This window comes from Grus americana, chromosome 1, assembly GCF_028858705.1.
Source record: "Grus americana isolate bGruAme1 chromosome 1, bGruAme1.mat, whole genome shotgun sequence".
Taxonomy (NCBI): Eukaryota; Metazoa; Chordata; class Aves; order Gruiformes; family Gruidae; genus Grus; species Grus americana.
The window spans coordinates 89639096-89659547 of record NC_072852.1 but is presented as its reverse complement, the minus strand read 5'-3'; the positions used below and the strand labels follow the sequence as shown (position 1 = coordinate 89659547).

At 40.1% G+C, this 20452-nt stretch overlaps 1 protein-coding gene across 4 annotated transcripts in view; it reads right to left on the bottom strand.

The window, feature by feature from the left end:
- Nucleotides 1–20452, bottom strand: part of GSK3B (glycogen synthase kinase 3 beta) — a 156445-nt gene that overhangs the window by 24040 nt on the left and 111953 nt on the right. For all 4 annotated transcript variants that reach the window (XR_008575514.1, XR_008575515.1, XM_054813643.1 and 1 more), the window contains exons 7-8: nucleotides 16303–16400; nucleotides 5301–5396 (exon numbers count right to left, since the gene is read on the bottom strand). Coding sequence is in view for 2 of the 4 variants with exons in the window: in XM_054813643.1 (XP_054669618.1) it covers nucleotides 5301–5396; nucleotides 16303–16400 (194 nt within the window). In the remaining 2 variants the exon portion in view is untranslated. The remainder of the gene's footprint in view (nucleotides 1–5300; nucleotides 5397–16302; nucleotides 16401–20452) is intronic.

Here is a 20452-nt window from a genome sequence, read left to right as displayed (position 1 = left end):
CAACCAACTGAGATTCTGCACAACTTCAGCTGCAGCTAGGAGTGGCCACTTGCTTTGGAAATGTGCTAGAAGGGATGAGCAAGAGCCTGAGGTTTCATCTTAGGCCAGTTTTCCTCTGCTATAACAATTTGGCTTTAAGACACAGACAGAAGAGTGCTGTGAACAGTATAAATAGGAAAAAAAAAAAAAAAAGCACTGATGAAGTTGGGAGGGACCCTGCCCTAATCTGCTGCAACTTTATTGTGATGGCCAAGTGCTGCAGAGAAGTCCGCATGTATTCATCCACAAGAGTGCACTGCAGAAGGGCAGTGACTCCTGTCTTTTTCTGTCTTGACACTGACTTGGAAATTATGATTCAGACAAGAGCTAGCTATAGATTTGGGGATGGTGAAAGACGCCATTCTTTAGAGTACACTCAAACTTAGATCACCAACTGTATATTTAAAAAGTGCTTGCATGTGTGAACAATCTTGCAAGTATCTTCAGAACAGGAGAAACAAAGGGCACTAAACTACAGCAGACTGAAGAGATGCACTGTCCATTTTAAAGAGCTGCCTGCCATGGAAACTGCTTCCATGTCCATACAATGGAGACAAGGCAGAGGTTATGATCTGACTAAAGAAAACAGCCTTTACTGATATAGCCTGCTGTGTTGTTCTGCCATCATGAACCATGGGCATGCTTGCAACTCAGTAGATAAGTCTGTTCATTGCAATGCCATTACCGGCAAACATGTGGAAGTATCCTTGGGTGGGGAAGAAAATCCAAATGAGTCATCTCCCCCATCTAGAAGAGGCCTAAACTATATAATTATATTACATTTACTACAATCTTACTCAAATGAGATTACTAGCTGGATGCAAGGGGAAAGGCGGGCTGTCACAGACAGACATTTTTCGTATTTCTGGAAATAATCACAGCACTGTCTTTGTTTTTCATAACCCAGAGGATTTGAGATCTGAAGGTACTATCAGGTAATGCTAGGATAAAGGCCAGCAGTGATGAGGCCATGGTAAGCAATGCCTATCTAACACAAGCTTATGAAGCACACGTTTGGACCTTTCGTCAGACACCCCATGGTCCCTGCCTCCCTCCAAAAAGGCCAGAAACATCAGAGAAAGCTAATCACCGAAGCTGAACTTCCAACAGCCCTGTGATGTACAATCTTGTACTTGATCTCAGATTTTCTTCTTGGCTTTCCAGTCACACAGTTATAAAGTATAGATGAAGCTTAGTGAGAAGAGGAGAAACAAGTATAAAGATTAGTAGCAGAGATCAGACTGCACTTCCAAGAAGAAAGAAGGCTCAAGGAGTTGAGGTGGCTGAAAGACACAGAAGGAAAGCTTTGACCTAGTAAAAACAACAGCAGCAAAGCCTTCAGAAAGGCTAGTAACTTTTATTTGATGAGCTGATACAGTTGAAGAAAAAAAAAAAGACAGATTTTTGAGTCCAAGATAAATCTGAAGACATGATTGTGTGTCTAAAAGTCTACCCATATTTTTCCCCAACTGTTATCAGTCAGTCAAAAAATATTCCCACCCCAGCAAAACCTTTCTTCTCTTCGAACCTAATGCTACTTACTCGCAGACCAAGGCAGACAAGCAGTAGGATACACCTCTACGAATACAAACTGTTCTAAGTGAAAACAAAGGAAGGTCTGAATTAAAATACCAGCTACATTACTAAATTAAACACTCCGGTATTCTGAAGACCACCCTCCTAAGAGAACCAAAATGTCCCAGATTCCTCCTTTTGAGGCTGGGGTGCCAGAGGGGAAGAAGAGAGAAGACCTGTTTTGGAAGAATTGTTTGAAAGATTCCTGGAAAGTTCAGATTCTCTTTTCTTTTGCTAGCCAGGGACACACTGAACTCCCATCATCATCTGCATCACACACGTAACTGGTATAAAAACATGCACATGCTTGGGCAACACAGAGCTGTATCGGAGGCAAGAGGGGAGAGAGAGGCCTCTACGTTTTATAATGAGAGATTCCAGCTCTTAAGTTACAAAAGTACTTCAATCTCCAATTGTCAACAGATTGAAAAACCAGTCTGAGAACAGTTTGCACTGTGAACTCACATTATTGCTGCAGCATAGAAAGTTATTTTTTAGAGCATTAGCTTGACTTCTCTCCTAATCTATGAAGAAAGACCCTTGTTACTTTGAGATCTCTTTCTTCATACTACATCACATTGAATATCAATACTGTATTCAGATGATACCAATCAATTTCTACTAAAAAGTCTAAGATACATCTATGAAGGTAGACTTCAAATTTCCATAAAACTTGTGCTCAAAATTCCAATTCAAGCCTGAAACTGAATGAATCTGAGAAGGATCAGTCCATGAAGGAATATTGTTTATTCAGTCTCAGTTTCTCCGGTTCTTTAAAAAACCGAGAACCTATTTCATTCCGCTACAACACCAGCCGTCATTATTCTTCACCTAGTAGGTAACAGCAAATGTAGCAGATTACACCACCACAGCGATACTAAGTAGGAAAACATACCTATGCCTGCCAGAAATACCTAGAGAGCAGACCAGAACCAAGTACATCTGACAGAATTCCGCACCACAGAACTTCAGATGCAACCTATAGGTACTGCAGCTTTCAAAGAAAATTCTTATTTGCGATCTACACACGCTTTTGCAGACCAACAAAGAGCAAAGAAGAGCAAATCACGGACCTTACTTTTGTACAGGTTATTGGCCTGGACACAATCAGTTCCAGACTGCATAAAAGAGGTTAAACATCTAGACAGCAGCTAGACATGCACCTTCACTGAGCATCTCCACTGCATGAAATTAACTCCAAGTAGGGCGTACAAAACCCTCAACTTTGAAAAATACCCATGGTGTATTAAACACCACAAAGCAACAAGGAGAACTCCCTTGTGTCAAAGAGCTTATAGCAGGGAGTGACAATGTTCTCAGCAATTCTCTCTCAAACATGCTGAAAACTAGCTGCCTGGAAGTTTGTCCACACAAAACCTCCTTAATTTCCATCTGCTGAGTACTCTGGTCATAACCAGTCCACAAAAGTAACAGCCTTCTAACTACTGTAATCTTCAGTAATTCTTTAGCTTATAAATGGCAAAGGTTTGTGCATTTGAGGCTGAAAGTTCAAGTCCAGCTGGCAGCTACCTGCAGCACTCTAGTTATGTACATAATTGTAACAAAAAAAACATTCACACTTTCATTTCTTCAGTCATTTCTTTTCTGCTCATTAGACAGCCAGAGTTCAGAAGTGCTTTTTCTCCCATGCTTTTCAATTCTAAGATACAGAAGCTCCAAGAGGATGCACGTGCCCGCTGCCATGCCATCAGAAGTTATACCAATATAGCTGAGCAAGGAAGACCAATTCTACATAATACTACCACTTAAGTCTTTCACGGCTCAACATGCTCAAAACGTTGAAAGGAAAGGATCTTTGTAAGTAATACATTGAGAGGATGCATATCATTGCCAACACCATACTGGATAATCCACTCTGTTAATTTGGCATTTGTATAATAAGAAAAGTACGGATCTCATAACTGAAGTATCATGTAACCCAATTGTAATAAACGGGTTTAAATGCTATTCTACACCCATCCGATGTCAGGAAGAGTTGTGTGCAGAATGACTATGTTGCAAGCACAGCTCTCCAAAACTAATTGTGCCCTAATGGAGAATGCAGAATTGTTCTTCTGGCAAGCCCCTCTCAATTCTTTATAATTAACTTTATTTCAGTTGTGATCCTTTAGAACGACCAAAACCCATTCATATAAATAGAAGGAAGTCTCAGTTTTTCACTGAAGCTCCCATTTGCCAGATGATCTCCGTCATGGTCTAATAGACCATCAAGTGCATACAGATGATTCTTAAGCCTATTCAAGCAGATGATCAGTTGCATAGCTAGCTTAGATGCTTACTCTGTCCTACAGTAGATCTCTGGTCTCCTACTCCATTGCATATTAATTTAATCCCTTCTAATCCATCACCTTCACTGCAGGAATTCAGATGCAACCCTACTATTCAATGCTACAAGGCTTTTGGACTTACTCTTACAACTTTTAACATGATGCAATTTGAAACTGAAGAGACCAACTCCCAGGAATTTCATATGCCCTAGTTTTTTTCCCTGTTAACGTAAGGTATTAAAAGCCTCGCTGGATTTACTGACCTCTCATACTGTTACAAATCACTTAACCAACCCACAGAAATAAACTCGGATATGGAAATGCAACCCAGGGATTACTGGGGAAAGGGAGAATTCAGGTGGTGCATAACTTGGAGAATCTATCACAAAAATAGTGACTTGCAGTCCCTGGCCTGGCATGTGCCTGCTGGGTACATGGCCTGCTATCACAAAGACCCTCAATGAGCTCTAGCTAGTTTATGTAGAGTTTCTACCACCACAGAGTGTTTGGTCCAAAAGAGTCTGACCTGGACATGTGCTCAGCTAGGAATGTGACCCTTCCATGCATGCACACTACTTTCTTAGCAGAAGGAAACCCGAGCCATTAAGATATGAGAAAATACTGCTACTGTATCAGTCGTTTCTCAAGCAGCAAAAAGAAAACATTAACTACCCAGGCTTCAACTGCTTAAGACTCTATATTTAACTTATTCCACACCCAAGAGGCTAATTAAATAATTGTTACCCTTTCTCAAGTCAAATATCCATCATTCCTCCACATGCGGAGGACTACTTAATTGTGTGGCAGTGCATTTGTTTTAATGCTAGCAGTTTCCTCTTCAATCATGGAGGTTATAATATTGTCTGTATGTACTACAATAGTGTTGCCTTGTGAAAGCTAGGTAACAAAAACAGTCTTAAGAAGTAACTCCAAGAAAAGACAACCCCACTCAACAGCACACCTATAGGAGTACAAAGATAACAGTATCTATGAAAGAACCACTTAAGAAAGTGACTATCAGCCCTTGTTGTCCCATTATGTGATAGCATTACATGTCACAGGTATCACTGGAACACTTTCTCATTTGTAGGTGTCTTCTGTGCACGTTAATTTATAGCATGACAGGATTTAAATATATTGCAATCTGCTATAAACACATGCACCATTATTAAAAAAAAACCCAAACTTGTAGGCAACCTCAAAAACCCCCAGACCAACAGATATCACAGTGCACTGCTTCAATACCACCTTCTCCTTATCTACATCAAAAGTTACTGGGTCCCCAGCTTAAAGGCACCCAGTTCAGATTGAAAGCCACCAAGCCACTGTACAAACTGAACTCCTTGAATTTTTACTGTCGGCCCACATGTCTTTATTATTCAGTTCATATCGACTCACCTTAGACCATGGATGTGCCTTAATCTGAGGGAATTTGAATTCAGTATAGTTTGGATTCATTTCTCTAATTTGCTCCCTTGTAGGCGTTCCCAGAACCTAGAAAGGGGGGGGGGGAAAGGCAAATTGTTTAGATATACTTCATATTCACATGGAAACGAAGAACACAATATAACCTATCACATACTGAGACAACTTAACTGAAGTCAATCTGTGTAACTAGTAAGTTAATATAGCATTGAGAACAAAACAACAAAACTTTTGCAGAACCATTTAAGTTGGAAGGGACCTCTCTCTCCTGGGAACTTCTGATCCAACCCCCATGCTCAAGCAGGGAAAGCTCGAACAGGTTGCTGAAGAGCATGTCCAGCTAGGTTATTAGCATCTCCACAGAAGGAGACTTCACAACCTGTCTAGGCAACCTGCTCCAGTCTTTGACCACCCTCACAGTAAAAAAAATGTTTTCTTGCATTCAAATCAATTTTACCATGTTTTACTTTGTGCCATTGCCTCTTGTCCAGTCAGTGGGTACCACTGAGAAGTGCCTGGCTGTTTCTTCTTCATTCCCTCCCATAAGGTATTTATACACACTGATGAGACCCACTTGAGTCTTCTCTGCTCAAGGCTGAACAGTTCTAGCTCTTGCAACCTCTCCTCATATGACAGATGCTCCAGTCCCTTAATCATCTTTATGGCCTTTGCTCCAACTTCAGTAGTCTCTTGCTGGCAATTTGGTTCATGCTCCAAGCAAGATAATTTCATTATCTTCTACAGTTTTTCACAAAATTCAAGCATCTTTCTCAAACTTAGCGATATTTCAATGGGGAAGAGATTTCGCTTTAATTGGACTCTTATAAAACAGTACTGCCAAACACATTCAGGGATTGCAGCTCACTGCATATGGCTGATTAAGGATCAGACCAGTAGCATGGACTGCATTTTACAAGTCACAAACAGCAGCCCTCTGACAAGCTTAAAAGATCAGGCAGTTACTGCCGAGGGGAGCCAGATGGTTTTCCTTCCCCTCTCCCACACCCCCGCCAAACTGTGTGGGTTTTGGTGGTGTTTCCCCACTCCAAAACTTCCACACGTAAGATAAACTTAGTTTAAACCTAACCTGGAAGCATCTAAAATGTATACGACCCCGATTTACGAATTTATATTTCTCATTCCCAGAATCTGCACAGTGTTATTTATACATGAAAATTAGTAGTTGTATGAGAAATAACACACAATCACACATCTCTTTGTAGGGGTGGATAAATTTTGAAAGGATTCCAGAAATCCCTTCAGGGAATAAGCTGGACAGTACAGCATCAGTGCTTTCTGTTCAGTTAGCACTAAGCAGAAGAAAGCCATTGCCTTCTACCTATATATAAAAACTGCAAAGCACATTCAAAGAATCCCATTGTCTTCTGTTTGCACCCAGTTGCTAGGTATTGTTTTGTTTTGCAGAGAGAAGTGGAGAGGACAGCAGGGAAAGGAGTTACTCCTCAGTGCTGAGCTCAGGTCCATCCTCCTATAGGAACCCTGTAGGCATGCCACTCTCGCCCGTGACAAACCTCTCTCCATACAGATTAGCATAATGTTATCATCTCATCTCATGAGACTGCACTGTCACCATTCAGGAAACAAATGATCTAAAACATGATGTCAGCACTCTACCTTACTGCTTGATAAAGAAATATTTGGTTACATATTCTGGTATCCATGAACATTTTCATTCTGTTAGAAGAGCAGAAATTACACAAATGTGTTCTGAAGAGTCAGATGAAGGACTAGAAGAGCAGGTATCACTGCTTAATTAATTTGTGCAACAGAGAAACTATCATCAAGTATTATGAAACGAGCTTGGTATCTCTTTATTATTTAAAATATGAGCTGTAGGACACAAACTAAAATATCTACCCACAAAACAATCTTAAACAAACAGCAGCAGCAGAGGAAATAAACCTACAACTTGTTCAGACAGTTGCTTCTTGGATAAGAGATTTAAGTGACAAGTTGTACAAAACCAATAATCATGTAACTCCTACCTTCCCATCGCCAACCAAGATTTAAATCCCACCTACTCTAAAAGTCAAGGGTTATCTTCAGAATCAACAGAAGAGTTTTCTGCGTGTGTCTGAAAACACTGGTTTTGCTCAGGTGGTAAAAAAAAAAAAGAAGGTTTTTGCAGGATTCCGTACATTTTACTCAACTTTCAAAGGAAAAAAGGGTCGACAGGAAAACATGCCCTTTCCCTGCCGGTTTTCTGTCTGGCTCCCCCAGAGCACTGGCCATCCAGCTGTCAGCCTGCCAGGATGGTGCCACTCGCAAAGCTTTCCAGTTCTAATAGATGAGGGCATTTCACACCTGCAAAATATTTTTTCCATCCCTATTCAAGATAAAAGCCGTTTTCAGAACCTTAGAAGTTTTTGGATTAGTTAAATTAACTTCCTGAAAAATTACTGATAACTTGTACTGCTATCCCACCTTTTCCAAAGGCTAAGTTTTCAGGCCTCCCTAGTATAAACAGGACTCATTTAAAACACACATTTACCTTCTTTCCCCTTCTCCCCCTCAAAAAATTAATTTAATAGCCTTCCTTAGAAGGGACAAAGACTAGGGTTTTTTTTATATAGCCAAAATTCAGGAAACTGGCTCAGTTGCCAAGGCTGCTCAGAACAGGAGCCTACACAGTGCAAGTATCTTTATTTAAAGACTGTCTGTAGCATCAGAGAGAATTCAGATTAGATAGACAAGGGCAACTTCATAGACAATGGACCCAGGGACAATGCCTGTCCATACATCTCACTAAAAACACAGCTGTAACTCCAGATGATGGGAGGGAGCAACCCCTAAACTCAAGCACAGGCATTTAAGGTCTCATGAATGCTTAGAAAAGAAGGTTCTGAAGAGGGATCATGCCAGCTGAAAGAAGGGATTGCCTGACCTTTCAGTTACACAGCAGCCTTTGACTCACAAAATAACTGTACAAAAGGAAAAGTGACTTACATTAGCCACTCAGTGTATTTACTTTGTTCTCTCTGGATTGTAAAGCCAGATTGTGCTTTCAATTTGTATGGAAGGCAGATTAAGGCCCCCACCCCCCGCCCAAAAAAAAAAGGAATGTAGATAGGAAGAATGGAAGTTTTAAAGACTGTCAAATTCAAATCACAATACAGAAGAAAAATGTGGGATGAATAAAGTGATAAGCTATAAAATTGCACTGGTTCTTGACACATCTGGAAGAGGGCCTATAGTAATTAACAGACATCTCTCCCTGTCCCTGCAACACACCATTTGCTATATGATTTTTAAATTGTATGTCACTGATTTACACTGAGTTTTCAGTATATTAGAAATACACGCCAAGGTTACTTGAATGTAACAGCAATCATTTAAGCTATTGCAAAAATTAGGCAAACCTCTTCTTTTAAAAAAGTCATGCATGTGACTGCTCTTTCAGTTTGAAATGCAAAGAAGCAGCATAAATTAATTTGCACATTTTTGGCAGAATTACTCCATGAAACAGCTGCTCTTGCTATATTAACTCTGAAAATACTATGGAGCAGATGTTCCTTGGAGAGAGGTTTCACAGAATGGTTGAGGTTGGAAGGGAAGGGTCATTTCACAAGCAGCACTGGTGAAAGCCAGTTGCCCAAGACCACGTCCAGATGGCTTCTGAATGTCTCAGGGATGGAGACTCCATCACCTCTCTGGACAACATGTTCCAGTGTCTGACCACCCTCACAGTAAAAACTGTTTTCTTGTGTTCTGACTGAATTTCACATATTTTGCATTTGTGCCCATTGCCCCTTGTCCTGTCACAGGATGCCACAGGAAAGAGTCTGGCTCCCTCTTCTTTGCATCCTCCCTTCAGATACTTCTATACACTGATAAGATCTCCCCGATCTTGCAAAGGTCAGAGAACTTTTAAGAAATACAGGGTCCAATACTGAATTATTCAGGTCTATGCAGATTGGCATACACTATTCTACTTCTTGGGGACAGTCTGAAGAAAGATGATATTGTCAAGGAAAAAGTTGATTTATTTTTTTATTAGGCACTTTTTTTTTTTTAAAAGCTATAACCAAAACAAAGCAGGTACTAGAATAGTAAAGTTGATTCCATCAGAAAACTACATCTGGAATGAAGACTAAACTTTTGAATGAATGAAGGGTCTATGTGAGACTACAAGGGATCCTGCGAGTGCAGACAACAGGTCAACTAGTCTTGCTCATCATTCCTGATTATCATAATCATCTCTTAAATAAAAATAAATAAAAAGAAACATTATCTACTAAGATTAACTGAAGAATGCACTTGCTGAGAAGACAGATAGTGCTCTGATTCTCTTAGAACAAAAACTGAACACAACAGGTTTCACAAGTATTTTCTGCAAAGTTTTTCCTTGACATTAATCTGTAATAGATGAAGCTCCCCAAAAAATCTTTATTCCAGAACACAGTTTGTGAAGGTAGGGTAATGGTATGTATCTCAAGAAAAGCTATAGGCTCCCAATAATATCATCCTTAACAAACACGAGGAGATTTCTGAACCTGGAATATGCTCTACATTTGATTTACAAATAGCATAAAGATCTTAATTTTATATTTTTGGAATCAAATTTTCATAGGAGAAAGAGATAGATGATATGCAGCTCCAAAAGACACCTTAGTTACACCCCAATACTGAAGATAGTGGCTGTTCACACCTGGCTTCAAGGTGCAAAACTGCGCAGAGTTATTCACGACCAAACCCACACCATTGCAACACCAGAGGAAGAGGAAACTGCAAGGATCTCAAACAAACCTCAGTGGAATTAAGGCTCTTTCTGACAACCATCATTACTGCTAAACCTTTGCCAAAATGTGAAAATCAGTTAAAAAGCATAGGGACACTGAGGGTTCAGAAGCTCTGGCTGGTGATGACTGAACTTGAGGGGGAGGAAGGTGGTCGTTTAAATCAGAAACCTCTAGAAAGCTATGATTACAGCGGTATAGGGTCTCACCCAGGAAAACTGTGCAAGTTTACAAAGAAAAGTGCTCCAAAAAGTCTGCTGTGCGTGGCTTACCAGATGGCATAATTAATACTTCTGCAAACACGTCTGCACCTCTTCACAAAGTTGTGAGAGGTGTGTCAAATAGTTATTAAAAAATTCACTGTGCTGGCATCTCAAGCAGTAAACATGGGTCACTTTTGAAATAATACTTCAAGAGGTCTGTGGCAGAAAATGAAATAACCATTTTACATACATTTTCTTTGATAAGAGCATGTTTCTGAAAATGAAAGCCAACTAAATGCAGAGATTTCTTCTGATCGCAAACACAAGAACAGCTATACATCAGGAATAGGAAGAAACCCATTGTCACTGCTGACATGAATATAATTGTGCTCATCAGCCTTTTTGTACTGCCTGCCTGCAAGCACTGGAAGTGATGAATGACATGAAGGCACAGAAACAGCCAAGTTGCAATGTGGAGGGACACTGGGGAAAAGTGCCATGAGACTTCCCTTAGGGGCAAGGAGAGAGGACCCACATGAAAGCCCGTGTCGGGTCCTCAGCACAGGACTACGTCCAATAAAATGAGACATGCTCTCCTACTGCATATTCTCCCAGAAAAGAGAGCTCCTCTCCCCCCATTAACTACTGTGAATGAATTTATTTCAAAAACTGAGCCCAAAATAGTACCTTGGCATTTGAGCATGAGCCATATATTATAATTGAGTCTATACTTAGCATTCAGCTCAGTAAAACTGTCAGAGACAAGAAAGTTACACATGGATAGGATTCCCGATACTATTGAGCTTGTCTTTTAATACATTTTTTTCCCCTTGCCTCATTCCTAACCCAAAGAACTGTGTGAAGAAGATTTTATTATTTCTCCTAAATTACCATGAAATGCCAATTTTGGTGCAAGGAATAATCACACAGTCCACTAGGAACCAAAAAAAACCCCTAAAATAAACAAAACCAAATGCATAACCCTTTCCTGCAGTTTTCACAAGTTAGTTGATGCATCTCATAACCTTAGATTGCAGCATATGGAAAAATTATTTCTGGTTAAGACAATGCAAGGCAGATTGGCAGATGCTGTCCTCCCCGTGTCCCAGGGCTGCTCAGACAACTATTGCTGCTTCATTATCCTGACGGAGATGGGGTTTGGTTTTTTCTCCATTTTTGAGGGGAGTAGGGGGAAGGTACTAAACAAAACCTCTCAGAAGATAGTATCTTAGAAACAAAACCACTACACTTCTGAGATTCCCTTTTTTGCAAGGGGAATAAAGAGTAACCACTGTCTGTCGGAACTGTAGCTGAAGATGTTTTAGTTTAGGGTGGATATGCTAGCCAGTTTTCCCTTGATGGCTTCAGGTGCTGCAGAGCTGGGGGGGGGGAGGTGGCAGGGATCCCCTACCTCCCAAACTTTCGCAGGGGGCATGGCAGTCCCACAGACACCACTGCTGCATTGCAACCCATGCATACAAGGATTTATGGAGGAGTCCGCCCTGACTGAATCTCAAAAAAATCCCTTGTGGTCTGAAATCTCCTTTTGAGCTCTATTCAGCGGTTCACACTTGCAAAGTGGATTTTAAATAAGGAAGCGGCAACAGCAACCCTCCTGGGTTGCTGGAAGGAGGGGTGTCTCACCCTTCCACTGGGGACAGGACTGTATGACTGCTCTGAGGCATGGCGTTTGCTCATATGTAATTTCTTTATGCAACCACTGATGAAACCCACACTGCCACTGTGCCTGCTTCAGAAACTGAGCACATTTCTGAAGATGTCACTCGAAAGCCAGTAGAGGCATGAATTTTAATGAATACATTGGGTTACCCACTTGAGATATTCCCAGCGATAGGATAACCTAACATTTGGAATAGCTAGAAAGAGCTAAAAATAAGGAGGAAGAGTTGCCATTCAGGATCAAACTTTGAAAAAAGCTCAGCACATGATCTTTCTATTGTAATAGTATAAGCATTCAAGAAGAATGTACTTGGTTTAAATTATTTCTTCAGATGGAGATCCAAGACAGTATTTCCCCATATTGAGTATCATTTTGCCAGGGGTAAGCAGTCACAGATCTCTCCCCCAGCCAGACTGAGAACATCTGGAAAGACTGCCTTCAAAGAAATAGGAACAAGAGAAAAAGAAGCTAAAAAGAAGGGGACTATCTTTTGATTCACACAAACGTCATGGTTCTAGAGGGGCACAGTTTTTCGGAGTAGTCTGCAAATATGCAAAAGGCCTGGAGAAACTCCAAGTGCATGTGGCTGGAAATCTTGCAAGACTGCTTGAAATGAAACTACCGAGAAGAGATCAAAATCTGACAAAAGCCAAAAGTGTTTCTGATGCAGCAAGGGACTGAGGATGTTGGGCATGCAGCCTGCAGGAAGGACAAGCCATGCCGGACTGACATATCACAGAAATTCTATCTTCATGAACACAGCTACCGAGGGAATGTCATCAAGAACTACGTGAGAAGGGAGGACTAGTTTAACATGATGGCATTTTGAAGTCATTCTCCAGCCTAATGCTAAATCTTCATACCCAGGTTGCTGTCTTGGGAAATGAACTCTGAATAATCGAAGCTGATTAAGCAACTGAAGAGACAACTGAAAAATTTCCAAGGAAGCTATCTGAAAAGCTTGACTCCAAGACAGTCAAACAGCAGCTCACAGGTCCCAACCTGCAACCTTATACAAACTTCGTTGCTGTTCTACAACTGGCAGATCTCACAGCTCTGCTTCTCCTACAGCCAGTTAGCAAATAGAAGAGGGGGACACCATCTATAAAAATATTTTACCTAAGCTTGCTCAATAAACACAGGTTGCTGTTTTTATGCTAACCTTTCAAATCTATGTTGAATATAAGCATCATGCTGGGAGTGGAGAAGAGTAGAATGTTTCATGACTTCTTTGCAGATTTCAAAACCAAATCTGTTCAATTCGATTATTGGTAACTTTTAAGGGACACACAGTAGATGGGACAGATACCTGCCAGCAGCTGGCAGAATGGAAAATTGAGGGCCTCACTTTCTTTTTCCTCATTCTCAAAAAGTGAGGAAAAATTACTTGAAATTTGAGGTGAACAGGCTGTTCTCCCTCTAATCCCAGCACAGGAAATATCTGCAGGTCGGCATAGCATTACAAGGGAAGCACCTCATTGCCCAGTTCTTGCACTTTTCTAGACAATTGCTCAGGGCTGTTGATTCTGAATGCGATATTCTCAATCATAACACTCTCTGTACTCTCACCTTAGCCTTCTGCCAGGGCTTGAGTAGTTGATACAAAACTTCACAACACAAGATTTGGTAGACAAAGGCATGGAAAACCAGTCCACTTTGGCAGTCTGCACTCATTTTCTCTTCCAGTGTTGCCTTGAGAATATATGCTGCCTCCGTAGCAAATATATGGGCAGAAAAATAGTCATGGCACTCACTCATTTGGGCTCACATTTTCCATCATACTTTCTTAATGATTCAGTGAACGTCCTTTTTTGTGACTACTACCGTAAGATTTACGGCATTTGTTCTCTCAGACTTTCCTAAAACATACAGACTCAAGTACTGTAACCTTTTAATTGAAGAGACCAGGCTTACTATAAAATTGAGTTATCCCTACATTTAAGTTGTTTCACTTAATCTCTATGTGTAGGAGGCTACATATCTAACAGAAGATGAGAAAACCCCAACACCACAGGTGTGGATGATCATTCAGTATTCCCCTTTCTACATTTAAAGAAAGGATTCAGAAATTTGTTTCTGCTGAGGCAAAAATCATCACCTCAAGCTATAATTTACTGAAGATCAAGCCTTTAGACCAGATACTCCTTCATGAGAAATAACATTAGTTTGCCAGTACTATGTATTCAGCTATGAATTGGTCAATAAAAAGTTATCACATCACTCATGGTAGTGGCATTTAAAGAAACCACAGATGGTACACAGGCTATCAGCAATTTTATTAAAGTACTCCTCTGCTTCAATACAACTTAACTCAAGTGTAAACAAAGCAAAATCATCACAATCAGAGCACATACATGCTATAAAATTATTAGTTCACAGATGTTTACTTCCAATACTGCAGAACTGAAAACATCCAACTGATGATAACAGCTTCTAGTAAACTTTGAACCAAGCCACAGTCTCTGCTTGGCAGCATGTCAATAATGAGAGGACATCTATTTCTTGATTATTTTACTTCCACATTGTGAAAGCCAAAGCAATGCTAAGGCAGAGCACTATGGTTTTGCTGATAGGCCTCTCTACTCTTAGATTTCTGATGGAGCCCCAGAAGGACTTACAGGACTGTCACCATGATATAAATGGCAGTATTTACAAAAACTCATTAGATGTAGTTTCTCAGTATTGCAGACATTAATCAAGAAACAAAACAGGACTTTTTGAAGATGTCTGAAGGCAAACACCACAGTTTACTGGACAAACTCCTGAGGAACTCTGGCCATCTGAAGTGGCCGCAGGGACCACTTCACACCTCACAAAAGCAGCGTAGCAGAAAGCAGCGCACCATTCCAAGACGGTTCTCAAAATAAGGAAACTTGTGCCATCATCAGCCCTACTTCTGACAGCAACTCTAGTTTTCCATTGGCGTTTCTTATGTAAACTCACCCAACTTGGACATGCTGAACTTGAAACACATTGGGCAGGAAGGCAATAATAAGAAACTAAGAAAGTCATAGGAGAAGTAGGTGCAAGACATGGAGCCTTCAGAGGAAAGCAGTTGACTGGAGGATTTCCAGCAGGACAGACAGAAACTGACTGTAATAGAAGATAGGTTTACATGGTCAAAGGCTGGAGTAGATATGGCAAGAGCCTGGAAAGGTCAGAGCAGACCCCATTGAGACTGCAGAGCAGGCCACAGAAACACTGAGCCTCACCAGCCCATGTCCTCCACACAGGAGAGTGACAATTTGGTGTTGGTTGGTGTCATACACTCTGTTAGGACAGGGACAAAGACGTCAGCAGCTGTTCTAGTGGATAACAGATGCAAGTAGGAAGTTCTACTCCTTCACACACACACATTTTGGTTTCGAGGGGTTTTCGCATGCATGCCACACAAATACACGTGTATCAAGGTAGCAGTTAAGTGGCAGAACCAAGGAGGAAATTGTCTTAATACAGTCCCCTTGTGGTGATGAAATCAATAAAGCTGAACAGCGTGTACACACATCTAATCCTCTGTAATACTCTCATCTTAAGTGCACAGTATAGATTCAGAGGAAAAATACACTGCTCTCTCTGGACATCTTTCTTTCTTCACTGCAGAAGTTGAAGGAAGCAGGGGAGACTAGGATGCTGGCAGACACCAATCTTTTAAGCTATGAATTATTCTTCCATGCCTCTAATTTGAGAATCACAGAATATTCACAGCTTACCAAATGAAATCAATCAGGATGTGTTTGAACATAAGTGATATATAAATGTTATGTATTCTGAAACATTAGGTCTTTTTCACTTGAAAAAGACAACACTTCAGGTGGAAGATATCTTTGCCCTACATTTCCTGATTCTCCATCTGCAAAAAGGAGTGCCCTTTCTAACCTTTCACCTCAAATAGCTGGAAAGAAGGAGGAAGAGAGGGCGGCTACATATGTGAAGAATCTGGCACGAGGAAATTTAGTAACACTGTTGTCAAAGCCAAGTACTAATTGCATGCAACAAAGGAAAACCAGCCAGATTCTTAAAGAATGACAATCACACATTAATAAATGTCGGCTCAGTATGTAAGCTCTATTTCCAAGCACGCTGAAAGTGCAATCCTTGAAGAGGGGAGAAAACCCTATATAATTATAAAGATGATATATTGCTATGCATAAGGGGCATAAAGATCATACACTTCTCAGAAAAGCATGATATGGTTTACATGCAACACCCTGTGCAATGGTGACAGAATATATATGTTCACAAAGTTAGAACAATGCATGTTTTCATGCCAATTCCCAGGGAATAATGCAGTCAAAAAAACCCCAAATCCAAAAACAACACTTAAAATTCCATACCTTGATTATTTCCACCAACTGATCCACACCACTATCACCTGGAAAGATTGGTTGTCCTAGTAACAGTTCAGCCAATACACAGCCTGCTGACCACACATCTAAAAAGGGGAAAGAAGTGGAAGACAGGGAAAGGTATATATTAGGACATTTATATAAAAAACCCCAGTAGTTTTAAGCTAGCTACATTATTTGTCATGTTTAATACTGTATATAACACAGCTAAAAATAAAAAAAAAATTCCTAAATGTTAATCTAGAAAACACAGATACCTGGCATAAAGCAGTGATGGGCAGGCAGACAGAAGTCAAACCATTAGACAATGAGAACAGGAAAATAATGTTAAACGCCGTAATATATTGACATTAGAACTTATACACGTAGGGAAAAGACCTGAGAAGATTTGTGATCTGAAAATTAAGATTTTTCCAAAATCCTGTGTTGTTTTTAAATCACATTGATTATGAACTATGCACAGGTATCATTTACCACAACGGCTGATGTTTTTACTGTTTCGGAATGTTGAATAGACTCAAGTTTTCATTGATATACTGAAAGCATATATACACAAGCACATGAACCAGTACTGCAAGTATTACTTGTGTCCTGTAGTACATGATGATTAAGGGATCTGAGAGATAGCCTCTCTAACTCGGTCACATCAAAACCTAATCTTTATCCCAATTCCATTTGCAAACTTGGCTGGACAACAGAAATGCAAAGTCATAGATCAGGTCAACAGCATCCATGGAAGAAACTATCAACTAATTTTCATACACATACCAAAAGCCACAAGTAGTCACTAGCAGCTACTCCTATACACAAAGAAAAGTTTCATAATCTATTACAGGCATATCTTCTTATCTATAAGTAAGACAATTCAATACTACACGAGCAACTGAAGAATTTATCCAAGTATACTATGGAATATAGCATTTTATTTTCAAAGCATAGTTAATCCAAACGAAAAACCTAACAAAGCAAATGCAGTAAGCACTGCATAGCAGATGGTTGTAAGAATTTGCTGTAACTGCACACTAAATACTGAAGTTTAAGCTGCTCAACACACTAAAAGTATTGCACCTAGATGGAAGGATAAGTGTTTCTCCAAAAAAAATAGATGGACTATAAAGTTTTCTGGAAAGTCATAATTTATTCAATGTCTATCTGAAACATTGCACTAAAATCTAACCTCAAACAAGCAATAAGTAACAGAAGATTTGTAAAGCCTACCATACTGTAATGCCCCCAAAAGGAAAAGAACAAAACCAGTCCCCTTCCACCCATCTTTCTTTGAATTCTTGCCTATTTTTATGATCTAACCTTCCCCCGCAAAGTAACAGTAGCACCACCACAACTTCAAAACCCAGAGAATTTACCTCCTGAGGCATGTTCCAATCTCGGATAACCCATGCTACAACACAGATCCTTATTCTCCTAGTGTATTTAAACTATGCCACTGGGGAGCAGGATACACACAGCACATTCAGTTATGGCTAAAGATCTGTGTAAGGAAAACATCTCTGACAGTTCTCTAAACAGTCTATTATCATTTTGTCACAACCACTAGAGACTGATGCAAAAAATAATTAAAAAACCCAAAACCTTTCAGGAATTCAAGATTGATAAAATAACCCGCAAGTTAGAACAGATTTTTCCTTCCCCCATTTCTAAATGAAACAGAGAGGGGCTATGCAAAAATACCCCCCCTTCTTCTCAAGAAAGACATGGTTCAATCATAACATACGATAGACAAAAAGCACTGCTCATTACTGCAGCTTTCAAAATCATTCACCTCTAAGTCAGATATATGCATTTTTACATAATGCCTTAGTACAAAGATCACTTCAGGGTTTATCCTCAAGAATAACTACTTACAATGCAAACAGCAACCATAAATAATCTGAAGTTTGAGTCTTGAATCTCAACAAGCAAACAAATCAGATTACGCTGTTTTGATCTTTTAGTCACATTTAATAAAAGCTGCTATGGCCAACAAGGTGCTAACATCTCTTCTGGACAACAAATTAAGAGGTATCATGTAAAGAACATTTAATTGCATCTGACTGCTAAATAATGTCTCTCTCTGATAGCTCCTGCTGTTGGACCAACACATACAACAAAAAGATGATACAAAGAATCACTTTTTATGTCATCCTATGCATACTGGATTTATAGGAAATTACACAACAGTTCAACAGATAGCATACATTTCTTCAGAAATACTGAAGAAACAGATCAAATGTACTAAGCAGAATACTGTAACTTAAAAGTCTACTTAAAGGCAATTTAAAAGAGTTTTGAAAAAGCTGAGTCCTTTACACTGAGTATACAAAACAAGTGGTACACCCAAAGCTATAATCATTATTTACAACTTCAATTCTTATTTTTCACTGAAAAAGAAACAATATAAGGGGAGCAAAAGCATTTGACAAGAACACACACAAACCCAAAGCTGACACGAGAGTAATTCAGCATTCACAACTCACTTCCTTTCAAAATTTTGAAACTACACTAGCGTGATTTTTTTTTTTTTTTTTTTTCAAATTAGATTGTGGCTTTTAAAACTTGTTTTAAATAACCTTCTGGTCTGGCTGCTCCACAAGATTGGCTTTGTGCTGTTTTATCCTTTCCCAGTTCCCCCTAAATGCCTTTGCACTCCATCAGCCAATTTCAGACAAGCCTGCGAGGCAGAAGTCTCAAATCCATTGCAGAAGTTTTGTAAAAACAGCAGGGAGAACGTGCATCAGTGTTGCTGCTGAGGCAGGACAGCTCAGTCCCTGTGGGACGCCCTGGGCTTGCCCCTATCCCGCCAAACTGCAGCTGCAAAAAAGTCAAAGGATGTACAAGGTCTCGAGGTCCTAGCTCAGGCAAGAAGGCCAAGCAGAAACAGCAGAGGGTGCAAGAGAAAGCTGAGGGCATCGCAAGGGGAGGGAGTAGGAAAAGAAAGGATGTAGGTCATGAGGAAATAGCTGGGGAAGTCTAAAGAATACTTGCTGCATTCGTGATGGGTTTAATCCATCAAACATACCACAAATCTATCAGAAACCTAGGTAGCTGTTCCCTGTGCAGTGAAATGTTCCAAACTGGGTGATTTAATGTCTTGTTAAAAGTCTATTTAGTTCTCCTTGATTTTGCTTGCCAACATTTTAAACACGCACTGAAGCTACAGGCATTCCAAAAACCCCAACTTTTTTCCAGGAGTGCAATTTCACCGACTTCCAAATTAGGACTTGGGCAATGTTCCCTGGGCAAGGAAGTGCACAAACCCTTGAAGCACCCTCAAGGAACGCTAAAAAGCGGAGGCTAACTTCAGCAGCTCCAAGCAGGGACAGCAACGAAACACAATTTACATAGGTGTTTATACAACTCTGGTGAGCAATGTACAATAAGGAAGAAACTGGGGAAATTTCAGCTCTGCTGAAACTCAATGGAATTTATGCCATTGACTTATTAACAGGACTAAAATTTGGCTCCAGGATGGTTTATTTTCTCCTTTTAATCTGGCATTTTAAAATTTATCTTCCAAATTTGGATTGTAACATTTTTCTCAAGCCTGAGGTAAACAATGTGCTAAATTCTATATTTAAAGACATGTTACTTAAGAGAAATGATAGGGTAGTTAATATTAGTTTTTGACGGTTCCTTCACAGACCATTTTCTGCCTTAGCACAGTCACAGCTAACTATTATAGTTTAATAATCTTTCAGAGCAAGTTTGTGGTGTAACTACCCACATGGGAGGAGAAGCATTTTCTGAACTATTTCTTTTTAATATGTGCAGTTTAATTAAGGCAAAATATGACTATCATTCACATGCTTTAAACTAGTTAATAAAGAAGCTAAGAGAGAATCACAGAATGGCAGGGGTTGGAAGGGACCTCTGGAGATCATCTAGTCCAACCCCCCTGCTAGAGCAGGCTCATCTAAGCAGGTTGCACAGGCTTGCGTCCAGGTGGGTTTTGAGTATCTCCAGAGAAGGAGACTCCACAACCTCTCTGGGCAGCCTGTCCCAGTGCTAGGTCACCCTCAGAGTGAAGCCGGTTTTCCTCACATGCAGATGGAACTTCCTGTGTTCCAGTTTGTGCCCATTGCCCCTTGTCCTGTCACTAGGCACCATTGAAAAGAGTCTGGCTCCATCTTCTTGACATCCA